The sequence below is a fragment of the Cibotium barometz genome, chromosome 2, assembly GCF_041138505.1.
Source record: "Cibotium barometz isolate CiBa-2024 chromosome 2, ASM4113850v1, whole genome shotgun sequence".
NCBI classification, from domain to species: domain Eukaryota; kingdom Viridiplantae; phylum Streptophyta; class Polypodiopsida; order Cyatheales; family Cibotiaceae; genus Cibotium; species Cibotium barometz.
Window position 1 is genome coordinate 28397654 of NC_141047.1, and position 23261 is coordinate 28420914.

Here is a 23261-nt window from a genome sequence, read left to right on the forward strand (position 1 = left end):
AGAAGATGCAGGGCCCAAAGAGGATGTAGCTGAAAAGCCCCATGAACAAGCAAGTGTCAGCAGACAAGGAAAGGAACAAGCAGGTTCCGGACAAGGAAAGGAACAAATAGCCTTGGGGAAGAAAAGGATCTCTGAGTTGGGTGAAAAGAAGACCAGCAAGAAGGGGAGAATTTCTAAGGATGGGAGCAGCAAAGAAGCTCAGACAAAAAGTAGCAAACAACTCAAGGAGGACTTGGCCGACATTGGCAAGTCCATCCTGGCACACCAGCTAGAGCAACAGTAGTGTAGGAAGAGGCACCAAGTAAAAGTTTGTAGTTGGGGCAAGAACAATTTGATCTCCTGCCACACCAGCGCTGTAAAGTTTCCGAAATCCATTGATACAAATTGGGTGCAGGGAGCTCTCATCTACTTACAACGCTGCATGATTGATGGCTTAAAGTAGATGACAAAACTATAGTCGACAATTAAGGAGAAGGATGCCATCATCTAGATAGTGAGAAGCCACCAAGTACCCCTACAGGAAGAGTTGCGGAGGAGGAAGATGGAGGTAGACGGCCTAGAAGAAATGCACATCTAGATCAGGAACCTCCAGAAGGCCAATGAGGAGATCAAAGAAGAAATGGGGAAGATGAGGGAGACAATGGCCGCAGAAGGAGAAAGCTTATAGAAAATTCCAAGAACACCTAGATAGGGCCAGGGAAAGGCTGCAATAGAAGGCCATATTGGCTTGATCAGAGACGAGCATGCCATAATCATAAAGGAGGTACATGCCAAGGCTGACAAGGGCAAGATTGAGCTGGTTAAGACACAGAAGCTAGTAGGCTGGCTATCTTGGACACAGAGGAATTTTCGAAAGTGTATGAACTGGAAGAGGAAAAGATGAAGCAATGGGAAGGGCAGGCCATCGAGGATCTGAAGGAGATGTGGGGATAATATTTAAAGAAATTGACAGCGGTAATGCAAGCCCCAACACCTTCTTGGCAGATAGATGGTCCCCTATCATTCATAGGACAACAATCCGGAAAGGAGGATTCGGACAATCAAACCTAACCCAGCTAACATGCCCGGAACCAATAAGAGCTTTAGAAGAAGCTGCACCTAGGCAAGAGGGCAAGGAGAATGGAGCCCAGTGGGGGAGGTACCCGCAAGGAAAAGAAGTTATAGAAGGAAAATGACAGCTAAAAATCGAAGTGGAAGTCTGGAAAAGGAGATTCACCATCCTGAAAGAAGACGGAAAGAACTTGTAATATACAAAGGGTCATCAATGGACCTAATCCACGATAAGGAGTTGAAAGAGGATGTGTGGGCAGCAAACGAAGAAGCTATAAGAGAAGTAGAATGATGAAGCCAAAAGGTGCAAGTCAATGAGTTGGAAGCTCTACTAGAAGAGTTCAAAGAGCATCAGGAGGCAGGACGGGTTGACAATAAAGGCCCTCAAAAAGGATGTAGAGGCTGACATGCCTACAAGGATGTAGAGGCTGACATGCCTACAAGGATGACAAGAGGAAGAGGAGGAAAAATGACAGTCAATGAGATGAATGTCGCATTGACCACAACTCATACTGACCTCCGAAAAAGACAAGAGCAACTTGACACCATGAGAAGGGCAGGAGAGCGGAAGAGGCACAAAAGAGAAAGGAGCACATGGATGCTATGAGGAGGGTGCACTTCCAAGGCTGGGCAAAAAGGGAAAAGCAGGCTACAGAGATTTGCAAAAAGGGGGTCCAAAGAGGAATTGGGGCAAAAGAGCATGGGCTTCTAGAAGGGCACTGCCCTTAAATGTATGCATACTTTAATCCAGATAGCCCAGCAGGAAGGTGTCTTGAGACCTTCCAATTGGGAGGAGATTGTAAAATTTATGAACCAGTTGGAAGTGTTGAAGACTGTAAAATTTATGAACCAGTTGGAAGTGTTGAAGATAGAAAGACAGGGCAAAGGCAGCTCTCAAGCAGGCACATTAGGACAAGGAAGAAGCCCCTCCCTCGGATCCAAAGAAATACGCGGAAGGAAAAGGGAGGTGCTAAATCCTTAAACTACAAGAACACCACCCTATGGGTGAAAATGGAGTCGGGGTGGGAAAAGAAGGCCTAAGAAACTGGAGCGGACTGTGTTTGAAGAAGACCTTATCACCCTAGAGCAAACAGAGCCCCAGGCCTTTGTAGAGAAAGCATGGCTGTGGAAGCAATGAACAGGGCAAGAGCAAGGCATCCACAAGCACGGCCCATCGACGTGCAGTTTTGGAGGGCCGACGAGAGGACTGGCATAGGGCACGCCTGGGTAAGCAGCCAATAAGAGGGCGTACGAGCCACGATATGCACACGATCGCCCCATCAAGGGACACTGTAATAGAGGAGGTACCAGAAGAAGGTGGCTAGAATAGCCCATAAGGAATCTGGATGAGGGGATCCAGACTAAGTGGCAATCCAAGCACAAATGTTTCTGAATAGAAACCATGGGCTTCTGTTGGCGCAACATCCACCATGATCACCAAGTGTTGGCAGCCAACTAGCCCATTTGGCCCGTTGTGCAACAAACCGAGCCTTGTTGTTTTGTAACAAACTTTTAACTACTTCTTGATGAATGGGTAGTACCCGTGGTTGTAATGGAAAAAAGCGGATTAGTCGAATAAGGAGATATAGGAGTTAGAGTGGACCTAGTCTACCCGGCTGAGATTATAGGAGTGAGTGCATTACTGTTTGGAGAGAGACTCTCATGTCGGGTCTACTCAAGCCGTGAGGAGAGGAACAATACCGAATAGAGGCATAGGAGAGTTGAGTGGGCAGTTCATGAGCAGAGTTCTTACTAAGGCGTTGTACTATAATACTCAAGAATGGATTGGTCCTTGTCTTACTGTTGCTTTCTATCTATTCATCTTTGTCTATTTAGTGTTCAATCTTGTGTTAAGTTATTCTTACATCCGGATGTGAAAAACTATATGGAATCTGAATAGCCATAGGAACTAACCTACTTGCATTCATGTGCAATCTCCCCACACTTGGGGAGACGGTAGCTCATCGTCCTAGCGTTGGTTTATCGCATTGGGCACATTTGCACTAGGTGGTCTAGAAGCACGTAAGTGTCAGGTACTGACCAGGCACTAACATCAATCGAATGCACTAAAAAATGAAAGCATACCTTATTTTGTGGAGCAAGTTATAAATCATGCCATCCTAGGTGTTTTTAATTTTCAAGTGTTGCTCACTTGGATACCATAAAAGGAAAATTATTAATTATTAATTATTAATTTCATTAATCCTTTGGTTTTGGAAAAGCATAGTATAATTAAAAACCCTAAACTTTTTATATCATTATTGAGAATATGTAGGAAGCCAAGAGTACACATAACTAGTAGGGTAGTTGATTAAGCTCATTGGAGCTTTCAAGCTTTTGCAAAAAAAAAAATTGGTAACATTATTCAAATACATAATTGAGAAATGTAAATTATCATTGTTTGATAAGAAATGTAAAAGTTAAGGCCCTTATAGGTTCACACATAATTTAGCAATGCAATGTAAATTATAATTATTTAAAAATAAATGTAAAAGTTAAGGCCCTTACAAGTTCATATATTGCTATATTTAAATCTTAACATCATTAGAAACAAAACTGATATGTAACCCAACATGATATAAAAAATAAGGATTTCTTTCCCAATTTATTGAGAAAGTGTAAAGATATGTAACCAGATTTATTTCCTCCACATTCATAAAATGGGTGTCTTAAGATGCTAAACTCATGGATATGTATATTTTGTTAAATATTGAAAATAGCTTACTTACAATATTTTTACATAGTTCGCTCTTTCCCTCATTCACCCCTGTAAGTTTTAGGGGAGATATTATGGTTATAATACTAGTAATGCTTCTCACTCAAATATCTCGTAAGTAATAAATTCATCAGAAAATTTAAATTTCCCTTAGGATGGTATCGTATATACAATCAATACCACCTAGATTATTTCATCAATGTAGGAAGTTTGTTTGTGATTAAAAATCTTCTCAGTAACATTAAATTACTCATCTACATATTTCTCTCGCTTAGTAATATGTTGGATGGGAAAATTTAACAAGATGAATAGGAATAGTACATTAGGTGAGTATTGGAACCCCTTGCCTATAGAGGGATTCACCCAATACTGTGTAGAGTGACGTGGATGGATGGAAGCTATCCCAAAATGCATATTTGGAAGCATCAGAGCATACAGGTGATAGTTGATTGCATAGTACTGCCACCTCGATTGCTCCCGTTCCACAACATGCTCGACTTGTTTCTGTAAATCCTACTCATTCCAATATAAAAGTTATCATTATAAAAAGAAAATACCCCAAATATCCATCATCTAGTAACAACAACAAGAAATGACTAGACCATGCATTTGGTTAAATGATAGGAACTATTTTTCTGTGAGAGTTCTATAATAGTTCCTTCTATGTAATTTTCAATTTAGATTTAGTTAGGCTATCAACATGTGCCAATTTTCATCTATTTTTTATATAACCATCCTTTATGATTACCAAGCACTAGGCATAACAACTTGTTTTTCATTTGTAATTGGTTGAGTATATTATGAGTTGGCCTTCGTTGCTATGGTAGACATATTGACAGGTTCTAGTCTTAAATTTTGGACCTTCCTATGCCTCATTTTTTATGATTTAAAATAGAAAATAAATTGACAATAATTATTTTATTTTTGTAATATAAAATTTTCCCCACTTTCATCTACTAAAATATGTAAGAAAATAAAAGAGAACCTTCATAAGTCCATGTTACACCTCTATGTGCAATATGGGTGCCACAGTGTCCTATTAGGGCTCTCTCTTTATAAAATATTAAAAATTGCATGTAAAACTATTTTTCGGATGACTTTGTGCCACCTCTATGTGCAATATGGATGCCATAGGATCCTATTAGGGCTCTTGCTTTATAAAAATTAAAAAATGCAAGTAAAAATAAATTTCTACATGACTTTGTGCCTAATTATAATTGGTTGCCTCTATGTCAAGGGCCTATGATGGCCCTTTATACGTATATCTTTAGCGAGTATTGTGCCTATTTGTATTTGTACATGCGATTTTTTTACATGTTTATGAAAAGAAAACCCCTTACATTTAGCTCACATTTTATCTCACATATTTGTAAGGGAATCTCACGACGAGAAGGGTCTCCTCCATGGTAGGGAGATAAGGGAAGAGACTCAGAGAAAGATGAGCTCCCCCCCTTCTCTCTCTCTCTCTCTCTTTCTCTCTCTCTCTCTCTCTCTCTCTCTCTCTCTCTCTCTCTCTCTCTCTCGTGTACACACATATGCACGCGTGTGTACATGTTCATGTGTGTGTGTGCATGCGCACGTGCATGATTTAGTTTTTTACAAACAAGTTAGAAATTTGTTTTCTTTCTACCAATTATGGATACATGTGGTGTGGGGCTTCTTCCCCTTCCAACATGTCTATATAAAGGTAATAAGTCATGTCTTCTTAGTGGTGTAGAGAGGTTTTTGGTATGGCTATTATAGGGTGAAGCTACAACAATGTGATGGCAAGGTGGTAAAGCTATCATAGAGTAAAGAAAGTGTGGCCAAGGTGACATAAGCCTAAGTGAAAGGGGTGACAATTTGACAAGGCTCCATAACAATAAGGGGGAAAGATATATATATATATATATATATATATATATATATATATATATATATATATATATATATATAGAGAGAGAGAGAGAGAGAGAGAGAGATTACAAATCGTATACTATATATAGAGACAAGTAGTGACAAAATTGTATACTATATATAGAGAGAAAGCCTAAGAGATTATAAATCACATACTATATATAGAGAGAGAGAGATATTACATATCATATACTATATATGGAGACGAGTAGTGACAACATTGCCTCTTGCAACTCTTTCCATGACTTCCATGTGTATCCTCTAATAACTCATCCACCTTCTGCTACTAATGCATACATCACCTCTCTCAGCCTCACCAATATCCTCTCTCTCTCTCTCTCTCTCTCTCTCTCTCTCTCTCTCTCTCTCTCTCTCTCTCTCTCTAAGAAACATGTTTTTTCACTTTTTCTCTACATGTGCTATGAACAAAACCAATATTGTGACTATGAAGAGGTGGCAAGTAAGTATATGTTTCTTCTTAGTGTGTATGTCTATATTTTTGCTTATGATTTTGGCCACCTAATAAAAAATTTATATTTGACATGGGAATTTATGTTTTTGTATGTGCTTATGCATACTAGGTGGTGTAGAGAAAGGTACACACGAACACACATACATATGTACACACACACACACACATGTGTATGATACATACATACATACATACATATATACATACATACATACATACATACATACATACATATATATGTGTGTGTGTGTGTGTATGTATGTATGTATGTATGTATGTATGTATGTATGTATGTATACATATACATACATACATACATACATACATATATATATATACACACACACACACACACATATATACATACAATGTATGATATATATATATGTATGTATGTATGTATGTACACGTATGTATGTGTGTGTATATGTATATATTTATATATGTCTATAAATAAATAAATAATTAATTAAATAAACACACACACATGCATGCACATTATATGCAAGTGTACATGCATATGTGTGCATAGGGGTGAATCAATTTTTGTATATATACAACACCAATAGATGTAGGAAATTGTGTTGACGAGTAGGAGCTAGCATCATATTACAAGAAGGGGAAGTGTAAATGGGGAGAAAAAAGCTCTGAGAGGATTGGTAAGATGAGGAGGTAGGCTAAGAAGATGAGAAGGTAGTTGGGTGGCTTGGGGGAGGAGGAGGTGTTATAGGGGAGGTGGGCACATGAAGGATTGGTAAGATGAGGAGGTCACAAAAGGGGTAGGCTAAGAAGATGAGAAGGTGGTTGGAGGGAGGGGGACGAGGAGGTGTAGATGAGGAGGTCATAAAAGGGGTAGGCTAAGAAGATGAGAAGGTAGTTGGGGGTGGTGGCCAAGGAGGAGGAGGTGCTGGGGAGGTGGGCACATGAAGAGACTAGTTAAGGGGTGGGAGCATAAGGTGGACGAGGAAGGGATGGGTTAGGGATAAGGTTAACATAAAAAATTAGCTCTCTAGAAGGGGGCTCAAGGTTTTCTTTCTTGGTGAGGGAGGGGGGGGGAGGATGGCCATGTAAACAACCCATATACCACATGCATTTTGGGAAATTTTAATTTTGATGATAGCTATTCAACCCTTCTATAAATTTTGATGATAGTTATTCAGCCCTTCTATAAATTTTGAGATGATAACATAGTCGTTATATTTGAAAATTTTCACTTTTAAAAATAAAAAAATCCCTTTTAAATATGTGCACTTTATGTAATTTAACAAGAAAATAAAATCCCTTTTGTTGTACACACATGCTACTTCACATATAAATCCCCGTGAATTATCGTAGGATTAGGTTCGTATATAATGAAGGTTATGCATAATGATTATTAGTAGATGTGGCAAGTCATTGTAAGCCTACAAAACTTAGTCTTTTCACTCTTTACATCCCCTTCCTTCTTCTTTTTCTTCTTCTGTTTGTGTGTGTATATTTTGTTGAGGCTAGTTTGCCTAATATAGTCATTTGTTGATATCACATGTATATGCAATAGTGATTGATAGTTGTTTTGCATTTTCTTTCAGCTACTTTTTCCATGGTATCATTGTATCACTCATGGTCTACTAGATCCTTCTGGTGATCTTTTGTAGACATGAATATTACTTTCAAGTTTCATTTCTCTCTCTCTCTCTTTCTCTTCTTAAGTTCGTAGTGCCTTCTCTCCCAAGGTAGTCTCTTATTGTAGACCATCTAAGACTTTAAGGTACATTGATATCTATCTAAAAATAATAATATATTTAAGGCATATTAATATATGCTCTAGTAAGCTAAAACCTTAAGGTTTGCAGACTACAAAGGATAAAGGTGTTGCTTGAGAGTTCCAAGGTCATGGGTTCTGTGCAAGCAGTGGCATGGCATGCATGGGTATGTGTTGGGTTGTACTTTCTAATTCCAGCCAATTAAAAAAATATAAAACCTGATCATTAGTTTTCAAACCTTAGTAATTTACTTACCATACTTGGAAGGATTAGTGGCTGCATCCATTACTACGCTGTAGCAGTCAAGGTAGGCGACCTTAGCTCCCGGCAGGCGCGCATTCAAATCCGAAATGGCACTCTGTAGCTGCATGTTGAATGCGGTCGCATCATCGTTCAGAAACTGTACACACTTTCTCACGCCTTTGCCATACAAAGTAATCTGTGATGGTAAGCACCCTAGTGGTGCAACATTGATCACCCCAATCCTCCGAGCACCCATGTTGTAAACCTTCTGTGATCATCAATACGGTGACGATCAGCTACTTACTTGTTGATCCTCTCGTTAAACCAAAGGGATTAGCTAAATCACTTGCAGCAGAATCTGCTTAATTATCTGATCAAGGAACGGCATTAGGGTGCTAATTAGCCTACCGCAACAAAACCAAGTTATGGAAGTAATTGATTATATTGAAAAGACACAGTGGTAATGAAGCCGTCTACTGGCATAATGATTACGCTAATCTTAATGATTAGTTTGCGTGGTCGTACCTCGATGTAACCAGAGGCAAGGTCCACTAACATGCTTGAGAATTCGGTTCGATTCATCCGACTCCGGAGGATGGGATTAAGGTAGTAATTAAGGATATAATCGTCGTTGCCCGTGCTAAACACGTAGAGGGCTTCCGACAAGATGTATGAAGCGTTGACACTCCCCACAATTTGTTGAAGCTTGGCTTGATAGTCGCCGAAATACTCGAGTTGTTTCGACAAAGGCACCACATTCTGAGGGAAAGGGAAGCTTAATTAATTTGTAAGCGTAATGATAAAACAATCGTAATAAAACGGATTAATAGTGATTACCAAGCGCTTAGCCGTGATTTCGTAGTAGCCAGAGCCTGACGATGCAAAGTTGGCGCCATAAACGAGGTTCTCGCCTTGAGCTTGTTCGTCCAAATACGCATAAGGGGAAATGGGTAGCCCAATCTTCTCCGCTACATTACATAATTAACATGCAAATCATCCACGGGCTCTCTCTGTCTGTCTGTGTCTGTCTGTCTGTCTCTCTCTCTCTCTCTCTCTCTCTCTCTCCCCCGCTTGCTCTCTAATTTGAAATTAAAACCATTACAAATAATGATTTTTGTAAATGAAATTTGTAATATATAGAAGATGCAAACGTGTTAATATAATTATGAAATAAACGGATATTGCTCATTTTAGTACTCTAATATGCTATATTATACAGTGTTAGGGTTACAAGCCCCTCCACCTCTCTCTCTCTCTCTCTCTCCCCCCCACACACACACAGTGCACACCCCTACCAAATCAACGACCTTAGGCATTATCAACCTAGCTTTTAATTCTCATATAATTATATCAACATTTGTCCGAAATTAACATGCAAACCATCCTAATTTAGTTGCGATTATATAATTATATTATTAATACTCTACAATAAGCCAAAGAAAAACAGTCCACTTATAATTATTATTAATCCTGTACAATAAGCCAAAAAAAAAAACAGTTAACTTACAACAATAAGCATAGACTATTTAATATAACTACTGTTAGATATAAAATGCACAGTCCCTTCCTTCTACATTTAATCATTTAACTAACTACAATAATAATATATGGCACTCGAATGCAAAACTTTGCAACAATTACCAACATAATCTACAGCTATGAGGCCATTGCTGAAGCGGCCAGTAGGCTTCTGATTCGTGAAGTCCTTCCCATAAGGTCGGAAATTGCTCTTCGCCACCGTCAACAGCCCATTATTCATCCCCACATCCACCGTTGAGTCACCAAAAACTATCATGGCAGGAGCAAGCATAGAGGTAGATGCCCAGACAACCCTCATTGAGCTAAGACAAGCAATAATAATTGATATTAATCCATAGCTTGGTGCTATTGATACATCATGGGCAGGCTTTGCCATTGCAAAGGCACCTCTAGCAACCTTTGTTTCTTCATGAACCAATCAATGGATCATTCTATTATATAATACTTTGTGTTGCTCTTGTGCCCATCTTGTTTACATGTTCACAAGAGTTTGTTGCCGTGTCGTCATCATTCTTCTTACCACATTCACCAACCCTCTACTCCCAATTAAGTCATGTGGCTAGCTTGCATTCCTATGCCCATGTACACATGCATTCATTTATCTCAATCTCACCCTTTGTACTTCATCATCCTATGTCCCCTTCCTACCTTTTTATACTTGTGCTTTCTCTCAATCATTTTGAAATGAGATTCCCTTTAATGCTTCACATGGCCTTCCTTATACCTCCTTCAATTCACTAAAATCTTCTCTCCACCATGAAATCTCAACTTATTTCACTTTTTCAACTTTTACTCCTCCCATATAATCTGCAATTCATTGTTGGGAGTTAAACAATCTAGCGATGCACAAAACGTGTTTAAATCTTTTGGTGTCATTTAGTAAACCTAACTAGAAATGAACCTTGGTGTTATCATTCATTTTTTGTTCCCTAACATAGTGCAAAACAATAACATCCTTTGCAAAGAGATTGAAACCCTTGAAAAAGCTACCCTCTTAAAAATGAAAATTTTGTGATGTGACTCATATTATGAGTAATAAATCAACAAATTTTGATGGAGTTCCAAAGTCCATTCCATTGTTTAAATCTTATGGTATCATTTAGTAGATCTAAGCTCAATTAACTAGAAACAAATCCTAGCATTATCAATTATTTCTGTTCCCTAACATAGTACTAATTTAGTGTGCAAAACAATAACATCATTTGCAAAGCGGTTGAAACGCTTGAAAAAGCTACCTTCTTAAAAATGAGAATTTTGTGATGCGACTCATATAATGAGTAATAAATCAACAAAATTTGATGGAGTTCCAAAGTCTATTCCATCATGCACGCATTGAGTTTATGAAGTTGGAGAGAGAGAGAGAGAGAGAGAGAGAGAGAGAGAGAGAGAGAGAGAGAGAGAGAGAGAGAGAGAGAGAGACGTTTAGACATATCCTCACATTAGGGTAGAAACGAGGTCTCAGAAAGGTTCCTCGCAATTGCTAATAAAATTAACTAACTAAATTCATATTATGGAAAGAGAGGCTAGCATGAGATTTTCCACTTGTCTCAACTTATTCTAAGAGGTTTAATTTTTGTTAGAAAAGTATGTACACCACATGGCTTCAAAGGGTGATTCTTAGATCTTTTATCTTGATCTTTTGTTTGTTACCATATTGTTGTCAAGTGAGATTCACAATTCAAGATTAAATGCAACTTATAACTAGAGGACCTACTCAAAATGTGTCTTGTTCAATGGGTATGCGTATATACACCTATTAATGATAGAACTTTATAGCATCAACAACCCTTACACTACCAATTTCTCCATATCCATGGTTCTTATATAAAGGTAATCGTGGACATATTTTGGCCCTATAATAACAAATGCGTTTTGGTTTACTAAATTTACAGTTTATGGGTTTATGTGGATTGCACGTAGTATACTTTGTCACATGTAGACGCATAACCAATGGATGAAATAGCTTGCATTTGGCTAAGATTTTACAATGATAGAAAATATTGCATTTACCACCTTGTAAAGTATCGAAAAAGGCATGTATTCACTCAATCGCATGGCCATATTCACTCAAAGGGCCTACAATGCACATTCATTGTGTTTATGAGATTCTTGAAATGAGAGAAACATTTCACCTTTGCCTTAACATGAGCGATCTAGTGGCTATTATTTCCTTCTATTGCCTTTTTGTGAGGTGTAGCATGTGTACATCGTAGCCTCAAGTCTTACCCCTTGGTAGTATGCTTGTCATTCTTCTTCCCAATGTGTGTGCACGCATGTGTGTGTGTGTGCACATGTGGGCACGCGCGTGCGTGCATGCATGTACATGTGCATGTGTGTGTATGTGCATGTGTGTCTGTATGTGTGTGTATGTGCATGTGTGTGTATGTACATGTGTGCATGTGTCCGTCATGTGTGCACATGTGCATGTGTTCGTGTATGCACGCGCACACATGTGTGTTAAGATAGGCAAATTGCTACATGATGTATTTTGTAAATAAACAACATGAATTATATAGATGGAGCTTTATAAGATATATGTATTTAGACACATTAAGCCTTATACGAGAAACTCAATTATATAATGTGATTGTCATGCTTCGTGATAATCATCAAAACACCATACTTTGCCAAGGTTTTACACCATACTGATATATACATTGTGATTGTCATGCTTCTTGATACTCATAGAAACACCATAATATTGCCAAGGATTTACACCATGCGAATATGCCTTGCTTCCAAAATGATTAGTACCATTAAGTGTAGAAACTCACCTATGCCAATCCCAAAACAAGGAATTCTACAAGGTGTGCACAATATTTATAAACACTACCCAATTTTTATCCATGTCAAGATAATAGTTTTTTAAGCTTTAAATCTTTTAGCAAGAAATAGTGATACAAAATAAGGAAGCATTGAAAAAAAGGGGTTTAGTGTTAAACAAAGAACATTGTGTGATCCATTTATTAAAAGCCTAAACCACATAACAATCCACGCTATTTAAGATCAGTAAGGGTATAAGGCCCAATAAAAAATTCTCATATCATGGGACCAAAATGTCCTTTGAGTAATCTGACTACCATAAGTTACCTACTATTAGACCTTCAAAAAAACATTTGTACAGAAAACCAATCTTAAAACTGGAAAGGATTACCAAGTACCTAGTTTAAGGTTGAGCATCAAGTATAAAGCCAATGAGTAAGTGTATGCCTTCATCATGTATGTAAGGTAAAGGATTGCATAATGGTTTTGTGATAAATTTTATCAATTAAACAACATAGTTCCAATTAAATACCATAGTTCCAAAATAGGACTAGCTTGATGGTTTTGTAATAAATTTTATCAATGACACACCATAAGTTCCAAATTTGGACTAGCTTGACTATTGCCAACATGGCTAGTAGTAGGTGATCAGAGTGCTAGATACTTCTTAAAACAAAATCACTAAGTTGTGTGTGATGCTTGTAGTTTTTACATTCATGCTAGCACTAGAAATTACTTTCTTGCAAATTACATAGCATCCTCTTGGAAAAAAGCATTTTACACTATGTAAAGTAGGGAGTAGATTAAGTAGAAAATAGGTGTATATGGAAGAGAGATGGCAAGTTGGCATAGATTGTATTCTATGAAGTGAACTCAAGAAATGAGAGTGCATTTAAATCCCTTTAGTATCCTCCGAGAGTCTAGGGGCCAAGGTCATGTAAGATCTCGATCAAGTCGAGTGTAATTCACCTATTATTTGTGCTTGGGCTATGTCAATTAAGGAGTTGTCTAGGCTAATACATGAGTATTTTGGTGCATATTTTGATAGCACTAAAGATCTTGTGATTTACTTTTAAAGGATTAGTAGAAGAGTTGAGTCCACCTGGGCCAAGGCTAAAGACAAGGGACATAATGGTACTAAACTTTATGGCAGTAAAGATTCTATGATTCTTTTTAAAAGGAAGGAGATCAATAGCAAGAAATAACATGGGGTGGAGGGTGGTTGGCAAAAGGTTTTTCATAAGAGCACCAATAAGAAGGGCCCTTTTCAAAGCACCTTGGCTAAACCCCCCCTTCCCCTCAAAATATATATGGAATCCCAAGTAACTTTAATGGTAACCCTTCATGAATGTAACAAAGTGATGCTAATCCTAAGGTGACCCTTATGGGTCAAACTAAGTCTAAAAACAACTCTCAATGGAAGAAGAGATTGTGTTGCAGACTTTGAGTATGGGAACAAAGGGCCCATATTGGTTTCTCAATGATCATGGAATGTTAAAGGGATAAAAAAATTGGGAGAAGGATCCCTTTTGGAAAATAGAAAGTGATGAGAATCTTGAACAAAAGCTATTTCATTAGGGATAATTTGGCTCAAAAAGGGTCTTGTAATGAATAGGTTAAGAATCTTGAACAAAAGCTATTTCATTAGGTAAAAATTGGACTTAAAAAGAGCCATGTAAGAAATGGATTAGTGAACAAAGAAAAAGTGATTAAAAGTTAAACTTGGACCCATGTATTACACAAATCTAATGATTGCTCACTTTTCTTCCACTTTTTAGCTACACATTCCCACTCCACCACTTATTAGCCCCTAGAAATTCCTACTCCACCACCTATTAGGCTCTACACTGTCCTACTCCACCACCTTTAAGACCCTACACTTTCCTACTCCACCACTCCTACACTATAATAAATTCCATAACTCCTTTCCACTTCAAAATCCCCAACCATCCCTATGAAAAACAACTCACTTACGTGGGTAACCCTAAATCCTAAAATTTGACTTTTTAAAAAAACCACAAAAAATTATTCATATTTTTTATCAAATTGAACTCACTAACTATATACAGCACCAAAAATCAATTTTATATTCCTTACATCTCTTTCTATCGACCATTACAATTGTAATGATAATCACTTTCCTACTTTACTATACACTACAATAACTTCCATAACTCCTTTCCACATCAATAGCCCTCGCATCCCTATCAACTTAACTTACTCATGTGGGTAACCCTAAACCCTAAATTTTGACTTTTTCAAAAAATCTCAAAATTTTAAACTTTTAATAAAAAATAAACTCCCTTACTATATATACAACTCCATAAATCAATTTTATATTCGTTATATATCTTTCTATCAACCTTTACAATTTTATATTCGGTATTTCTCTTTCTATCAATGTTTGCTACTCCTCATCTTTCTTAATTGTTTATTCCATTGTACAATACTCTATGTAACTCCTCCTTTCCACATCAATTAGTCCTTACCTCCTCTTTCTAATAACCTCTATAACTACTTTGAGAGTAGCTATTCATTCTCTTCTTTCATTAACTCCATCTTTCCACATCTACCCTCCAACTCCCGATCTAAAGCATTTTCTTCACGCGGGTCTATGTAAATCCCAAATTTTGATTTTTTTAAATGATCTCTATTTTTGTTCTTTTAATAGTAAATGAGATTTTTACACCTCCCTACTAGAAAATAATTTTAATTTCCTTATGTCTCATTCTATGAACCTCTTATAGTAAATATAATTATGATTATTCCTCTAATGATAAATCCATTTTTTTCTCAAGCACATATAATCCTTCCTTTTAACAAACCTCACAAAACAATTTTGTGTCTCCTTAAAAATGCCTCCTTTGAATGATATTACAAAAACTAACAAGAAAAAAGTCGATTTTCATAATCGCGTGAACAAAGTGTGTGTATCGTTGATGACAAGTTTATAAAAAATGGTCCATTGATCCTCAAACACATTTTCAAGGTTATGAATGGAGGGAAGAAAGAATATTGAACTTTGGGTAGAAGGTCCACTCTTCCCTAAAGATCCTATATCTTGTTCATATCATCCACTCTTCCCTAAAGATCCTAGATCTAGTTTTTTACGATACATTGGTGATGGAGAGACTTGTCTTTTAGGATATTGCAAAAGACTCAATACATCTAACCTTCGAACAAGAATGGAAAAGCTTACAAGCCTAATTTCTAAATATGTAGCATTATCTCCAACAAATACAAGTTCAATTTGGGTGCACCCAAGAAACCTATCTTGTAGAGCATAAAAATTTGTTGGAGAATCAAAAGGACCCACTAAAATAATTATAAAGTATTAAGCACAAAGTATAGAATAGAAATTATATATAACATAAGATTGGGTCCAATTTTACCCCCCACGCAAGAGTGAGCCCATGCTTCCTCTTAGTGTATTTAAGTCATATTGCTTGAAATAACTTGTGGGCTCAAAATAGTGCACACTTTTATAAGTATGTTGAGTTCTTCAACAATAGCTTGCGTTATTGGACATGCAAGCCAATCTATTTCAAAATGAGTATAAACCTTGAACCTTATAAATGTGTACGTCTCTTCTAAAATTAAGTATACATAAGGGAGCTTTCACATTTTTGTAAACAAGATTTGTATATATATATATATATATGTGCTAGCTTATGCTGGAATGATATATTAATAGAAAATTAGAGTAAAAGATTTTCATCTTCAATTCAATATATTCTCAAATAACTTTGTGTTATTCCATAAATGTACAAAACTAAATGCTCGGAGGAAAAATGCAAGTGTTGCCAATAGGGATCATGATATAACATGCTTCATGATCGTGTGTCCAGATATTTGACAATTGATCTTTGGGTTTGTTATTGAAGATGCATAGCAATGACTCAAATAAGTTGGAATTATGCTCGGATATATAAGCGAGTTGGAGACGTTCTTCCATAAGTTGGAGGAGTTTGATGGAATTATGTTCGGATATATAAGTGAGTCGAAGACATGCTACCATAAGTCATAGGAGTTGGGATGGTTGTTGACACAAGGGTTATGAGGAGATAGGTGAGTTGTTTTGATGTGTACTAGATATTCTTCTCTTGAATTCCAGAGCTTCTTTGTCTTCTCATTCTTCACCGCCCTCAAACTTTGCAATCAATCTTGGCTTCGATACCACTGTTGAAGGGTGAAAAGGACCCACTAAAATAATTCTAAAATATTAATCACAAAGTATAGAATATGAATTCTACATGACACAAGATTGGGTCCAATTTTCCCCCACATAAGAGTGAGCCTACGCTTCCTCGGTGTATTTAAATCATATTGCTTGAAATAACTAGTGGGGATCAAAATAGTATCCACTTTTATAAATATTTTGACTTCTTCGAAAATAGCTTGCTTTATTGGATGTGCAATAAATATACAAATCAATAATAAATGTGGGGATGACATCCAAAATTAAATAAATGACAAGTTTTGTCACAAAAATCAAATAATATTCGTTGATACCTAAAATCGAATGTCTCAAAATATTCCTGGCCAACACTAGCTTGGCTCCATTATCCAATCCAAGGATCTACACTTACATCAATTATGCTAATCAATTAATAAATTAATTGATTAAAAATATAAATAACCATACAAGATCATAATATCAAGATTAATTATAATCAATACTCCCATGTATGTATGGAATCACCCGCATACGTGTACTAATGTTATGAAAATCACTTTGAAGTTTTTGGGAATTATATTGTTTAATAGTCTAGATTTAAGGCTCTCTCTTTTTTTTTAAAAAAAAACTTATATGAGCTCTTTAGACTTATAACTAAAGCTTTAAAGCTTTGTAATTAAAGATTTTTTCTAAAATCTTATAATGTGGTTAGAGTTTATGTGCGTATGTGCACACAAGGTTATTTTACGTGCGTATATACACATGATTATTTTTCGTATCCCAATTGTGCTTGATCCTTCCACTTCTGAGCCATAGTCTTCCCAACACCATGGGATATGCACCCGCTATCTCAGTCATTTTGAGCACTATGAACACGGCAGTGAACATGCATCCTGTCACTTCGATTGTAGTTGGGAACTAGATTCAGCATTTGGTCCAGTGTGATATTTAGCTTCATCTTGCTGAGATCCTCCCATAGGTCATATTTCTTCATAGAGTTGCTTCTTTTCTCCTCGTCTCACTGGGCATACCCTGTCCTCTGTACATGTTTTCTTCTTCCTCCTTCATTAGGGCCAAAAATGAAAAAGGGGGTCGTGTAAGGATTGGATTAACTTTCTTAATCAAAGTGATTTAACTAAAATAGTAGAGACAAATAGCTATATTAAATGCATCTCTTTTATCTATATTTAGAGGAGAGTGTCTTTAATATGCCATCCATCATGTATCTATAGTGTATTTAATTCACCTATCCTTGGTGGCCGTCTTACCTACTTTAGTACACATTTTCTAAAATAATATTATTTCAAATATTTGAATCCATAACATACTTCTCTCTTCCATAGGGCATGATGCAAGGTTTTTCCCTCTCTTTTCTTTCTATTATTTTTTTTCTCTTCTCGCCATCTCTTGCTTTCTCTTTGGATCATTTTTATTGCTATGGCAACTCGAAGGGTTGATCCACACTCAAAAAAAGGACACCATATCAACTTGGTGCTTGACAAAGAATATTACACAAAGAATATTACAAATGGAGAAGTATTCACAAAGCTCTACATGATGAGGCTGAAGCTCAAAGGCTACATGAAAAAGGAAAGAAGCATGTAGATTTGTGGGTTCAAGGAGGTCTATACCCTCTTGACCGATCAACTAGTAAGCCTCCATCATTTAGCACCTTTCATGATCTTGTTCGATTCATTGGGGATGGTAGAGAAGGCTTATTTGGATATTGCTCAAGATTGAGTAATCAAGCTACTATTTTCCATTGTCAATACACACACATGGCTAAAACTCTACTTGGTGTGTAGTACAAGGAATCTGTTAAAGGACTAGAAGAAATCATGATCTCATAAACTCAACGTGTAAATGAGTTAGAAAGGCTACTTCAGTCATGTCAGGAAGAGGTAATAGAGCTTAGACAAACTAATCAAAAATTGGAGTAACATGCACTCCAAAAAACCCAACTAGAAAGCACTCCTTTTGGGTTAAGAGTGAGATCTAGATAGTTTAAAAGTGTTACATGCCCAATCACACATGGGGGTGCTAAGAAGAAATGGATGAGGGTTTCTTGAAGCTACATGAATAGTGTGGAGGGTTTCTGATTGGATAATTCTCTAGATAGAATTTCTATGATCAAGTCTTCTATAAAAAACAGTGACATGATTAGAATGCTTAAGCTCTCATAGTGTGCAAGGCTTCAAAGGAAGGTAGTCAAGGAAGTTTGCAATGAGTTTTATGACTTGGTCAAGCCTAATGAGGTGGTGCAGGCATGTGACAAGGTTTTAATAAGAAGAAAGGAATAGACAGCCATATCAAAGCTACTCATCCAAGGTATGAAGCCGCATCATCTTCATGTGTTCGGGTTACCCCGACCACATACCATAGCAATGGCATGACACCAACAAAAGTTAGCTATTCCAGGGCTCATAGGTGAATACAAACACATTGATGGTTTAATGAATGTAGAGAAGCCAAAAAAAAAATCAATATTCAAGTACGACATGTATAATAACATATTTAGATATGTTAGAAGGGTCCAATAAGCCATGGTGAAGTTCTACCAGTGCACAATAGACAACTGTGAAGGGTAATCTTATTTTTGTTATCAAGATTGATGAGGCACAAATTCTCAAACATCAAAAAATAGAAAGAATCAATATAGGGCTGATGAACAAAGCTTTAAATTATGCCCAAGGTAAGGAAGACCAACCATTACATAGTGCACAGTCAAAGATGGAACTATGGTACACAGGGGTAGCTCTGCAGTGCCAGATGAGAGTCATGAGATAATCTTAAATGGTTGTTTTGGCATACAAAAAATTCCAAGCATCATTGATGCTCAAAATAAAGGTGAGACGCTTGTGGATGGGGTAGGAAACTTTACAATTGAGTGGCACATGAGTGCCGACTTGAAAGCATTTAAGTGCACAGTGCATGGGGTGTGTGGTGGTCCTAGATGTGAAAACCCATGCCTCTATTACATGGCACGTGTGAATAGTTTGGAATGGTACAACCCTAAAATGGATTGTACAAAGCCTCCATCCAGAGACAAGACAAAGTAAGTAACTGGTGATAAAGACAAAACCAAGGCTAAAGAAAAATCAAAGACCAGAAGCAAGGAAAAGTTAACAAAAATAGCTGAATTCAAGGGTGAACCATATTGTATTGTGCATGAGGATTCCAATCAGGATCCCATACTTCCTATAAAGGTAGAGAGAGTTCACATTTGTACTTTACATGCAGAGATTAGAGTACTAGAAAAGCTATTAAACCTTCATCTTGACTATGCTCATTCCATTTTGCCATCAGAGCTATTGGATGCATGTTTAGAGCAATGTGAGATTTTACTCTCTAACATGGGCTTTCATGGTGTGGACATGTGCAACTTAAAAAGGATGAAAAGCTCCTTAATGTCTTCATGGCAAGTTTCAGTGAGAATCATACTTAGGGTCATCTTCCTAGCCTTAAATGATCCTTGTTCCATTTGTCATCGCTCGCACTTGAAGCACAAACCCTTGTCCTTCAAATCATTAATACGATCTTCCCCAATAATCTTTCTCTTGTTGGATGCTTTCGCATCAACTTGCTTCCCATCTACATTTGGAGGTCAAGAAAAAGAGTTACCAAAGCTGAAATTTTCTCTTCCACCTCTTCCATAGACAGTTGGGAATCTAGGAGGACCTGTGTGATAAGCAACTCCACTTGAATATTTGCCCAAAGTTGAAGCGCCAATATCAATCCTAAACCCATGCCTTGCTCCACTCGCATGTGTATACTTTGCCTCATAGATCTGCACAACAAGAAGCATGGCCTCCTTGATGGTTTCGGATATTTGAGCATCCACATCAACCTTGGTGTTGTTTTGTAATACTGTGATAAACTTCCTCAATTTGTACTCCTCACTCAAGCCCACATGAAGTGAAAAACTTCATGAACTTGTGCACATAATCCATGGCATTGCCCGTTGGGAGTGAGATCATCCTTTTGTCCATCTTCCTTGATCTATTAAGGGCTGAAACAAAGGTTCTCCTCATCTCATTCTTGAAATCTTCCCAAGTAGTGATGGATCAAATAGCCATGAGCATTCAAGTGCTCCCACCATGCACGGGCATAACCTTCTAGATTCAAAGTAGTAACAAAATCTTTGCCCTATCACTACGAGGTCTAAGTTCAAAGTAAAGCTCCATCTTATCAATCTATTCTTCAAACTCCTCATTGGTTGAGCCTTTACCCTTGAACTTAGTAAAAGTCAACTTGTCCTTCACTCCCTTTCATCACCACCTCGATGATGAACATGCGGTCTATGCTTAAATGGTCTAAAATGATTGCCTCCAAACTCATTGAAGTGATGAGTTCTACCATGATTAGGTTCCATACCATTAAAATGATGACCCATTTCATCAAAGTGATGACCACTCGTGTGAAGGATGATGACCCATCTCATCAAAGTGATGACCACTCATGTGTGGATGATTCCACTCATGTGTGGATGATTCCAACTTCCATTTACCCTTGATTCTTCCAAAACTATGCCTTTGCTTTTGTCCACATTTCTCCCTTGATTTGATGAAGCCCCATTCATAGGACCATGTATAGGTATACCGGGCATAAGTTGTTCCATCTTGATGCATCAATGGGGCAGAGGCATCTTGTCCTTTCCAAGAATAGAACCATGATTCCCTCAACATGATGCATACTAGATTTAGGATTATGAAATGCATTTCATGTGAAGGTCCCACAAAAGATCCATGAGCTTGGCCCCATTGGTGGAAAAGTTTTTGGTGTAGATGGATGCAACATAGGTCCACCGTAAGCTTCTTTGCCTTTATCTGCATCTTGTCTTTATCCTTTCAATCATAGTTTCTTCTTGATGCACCCCTTCATTGATATTGCCACTAATTTATTCTTGCATATCTCCTTGAGCATCCTGATTTGCTTCTTGTCTTGCTTCTGATGTGCTCGCTTCATACTCAAGAGCTTCCTTGTAGTTACCCTTGTTGAGTTTGGCTCCCTCGGCATCACCTCAATTTCTCAAAAGACTTAAGGGTTCCCAAACTCCAAATTGGATGGTCTTTGGCTCTATAGAGAGGTATTTTAATGCTCTATCCACTTATGTAGTTGCCTTTGACTTGGTTAAGGAAACACATGAAAGCCAACCATATGAGTCATAGCATATCTCCCATACACCATTATGCATACAATGTGCCATAATCAACTCCAAATTCACCCCAATGCAATCATTCTTGGCCATGTGAATCCATTATTGCCAAAAGAGTTACCAATTTGATGTAGACTTAAGTGCAAACCACCAATGGCAACATAAGCATGTATGTGGCTTCCATGGCCATGGAAAAACCTTACCAAACCCTCAAGATTCAAAAAATCAAGAACTGAATACCCATTGGAATGATTTCTTGCTCAATAAGGGTAAAGGATGAAGCCAATCTTGTCAATATGATGAGACTTCAAGCTTATGGTAATAGAGATTAATCTCTCTTGGTTTCTTGGTGAATATCAATAAAAGAACATGAAAATCAATCTGTAGATCAATGGAAACTCACCTATAAATCAAAATCATTGAAGATAAAGAGTCATTGAAGATCTTGGAGAGCCATGTCCATCATTGCTAAGCTCCATAAGCAATTGAGTGGCTAATGTGAACAATATAATCACCATACTCACTGGATTACCATGCAAACTGCAGCCAAATTCATGATTAAATTACACCAAAGATTTTCCTTCAATAGAGCTTTAGAAATAGGGAGACTCCTTCTTGTGACATCCCTAGGCATTTCGAAGCCTTAAGCCATACATAAGCAAACTCCACATCAAGCTCCACGTATTCACGCAGATGGCGACAGCCTGACGGGTGGAAGTTCTTCACAAAAATATTATGAGAGTAGTCATTGTAATAGCATTAGGCCTCTTATGAGCCTAAAGTGCCCAGTCGACCACAGTTTAAGTGAGTGTGAACACTTATGGCCATGTATATTAGTGAATATCTCTCATAATACAACATACTCTCCCATTGTGCAATTAAGTCTTGCTCTTGCTAATCTCTCTCCCTAATGCATGCTAGTGAGTGTGTGTGAGTTAAGTGAGGTGAGAGGAGGGATAAGGACCCGTAGTGAAACGCGGCAGTGTGACAACGCTCGGGAAGCGCGGTGGAATTGCTTCTCAAGGAGTTATAAAGCTTGGAGACCTCAAGGGTTACGAGCTTGGCCATTGGAAAGATCCTCAATCACGACAGTTGTGGTTCACCACAGGTAATCTCTTTATGGATGTGTTTCAAGGAGGGTTAGGGTGAGCCATAACATTTTTGGCGCCGTTGCCGGGGAACCATCCCTTGGTTTTTTCTATCGTTTTTCTCTAATCTACGCATTATCCATTTATCTTTATTAATGGTTTTCCATGAAAAAGATGTGGATTGGATGGTGATTTGTGTGTGATTTGGTATAGAATAGCTCTCTTTTTTGTTTTTGAAAAGAATGCCTTTTGTTTAATTTTTAGCTTAATTTGTTGTTTTTTGTGTTGTTTTTGTGATTCTTCATGTTCTTACCGGGCTTGCATGTATTAGGTTTAATTTGCATCTATTGCATTAAACAATGCAATAGATTGTAATTTTTAGTGAATGTTAGCTCTCTTTAGTGTTAAACATAGAACTAA

General features: G+C 37.5%; 1 protein-coding gene across 1 annotated transcript; it reads right to left on the minus strand.

Moving 5' to 3' along the window:
- Positions 1-4066: 4066 nt before the first annotated feature.
- On the minus strand, positions 4067-10061 carry LOC147640891 (GDSL esterase/lipase At5g22810-like). The gene is made up of 5 exons (XM_086809178.1): positions 9761-10061; positions 8957-9087; positions 8645-8878; positions 8132-8387; positions 4067-4279 (listed from the first exon to the last, which is right to left on the minus strand). The coding sequence occupies exons 1-5, from the start codon at positions 10032-10034 to the stop codon at positions 4089-4091; spliced, it is 1086 nt and encodes a 361-aa protein (XP_086665304.1). The 5' UTR covers positions 10035-10061; the 3' UTR covers positions 4067-4088.
- Positions 10062-23261: the final 13200 nt, after the last annotated feature.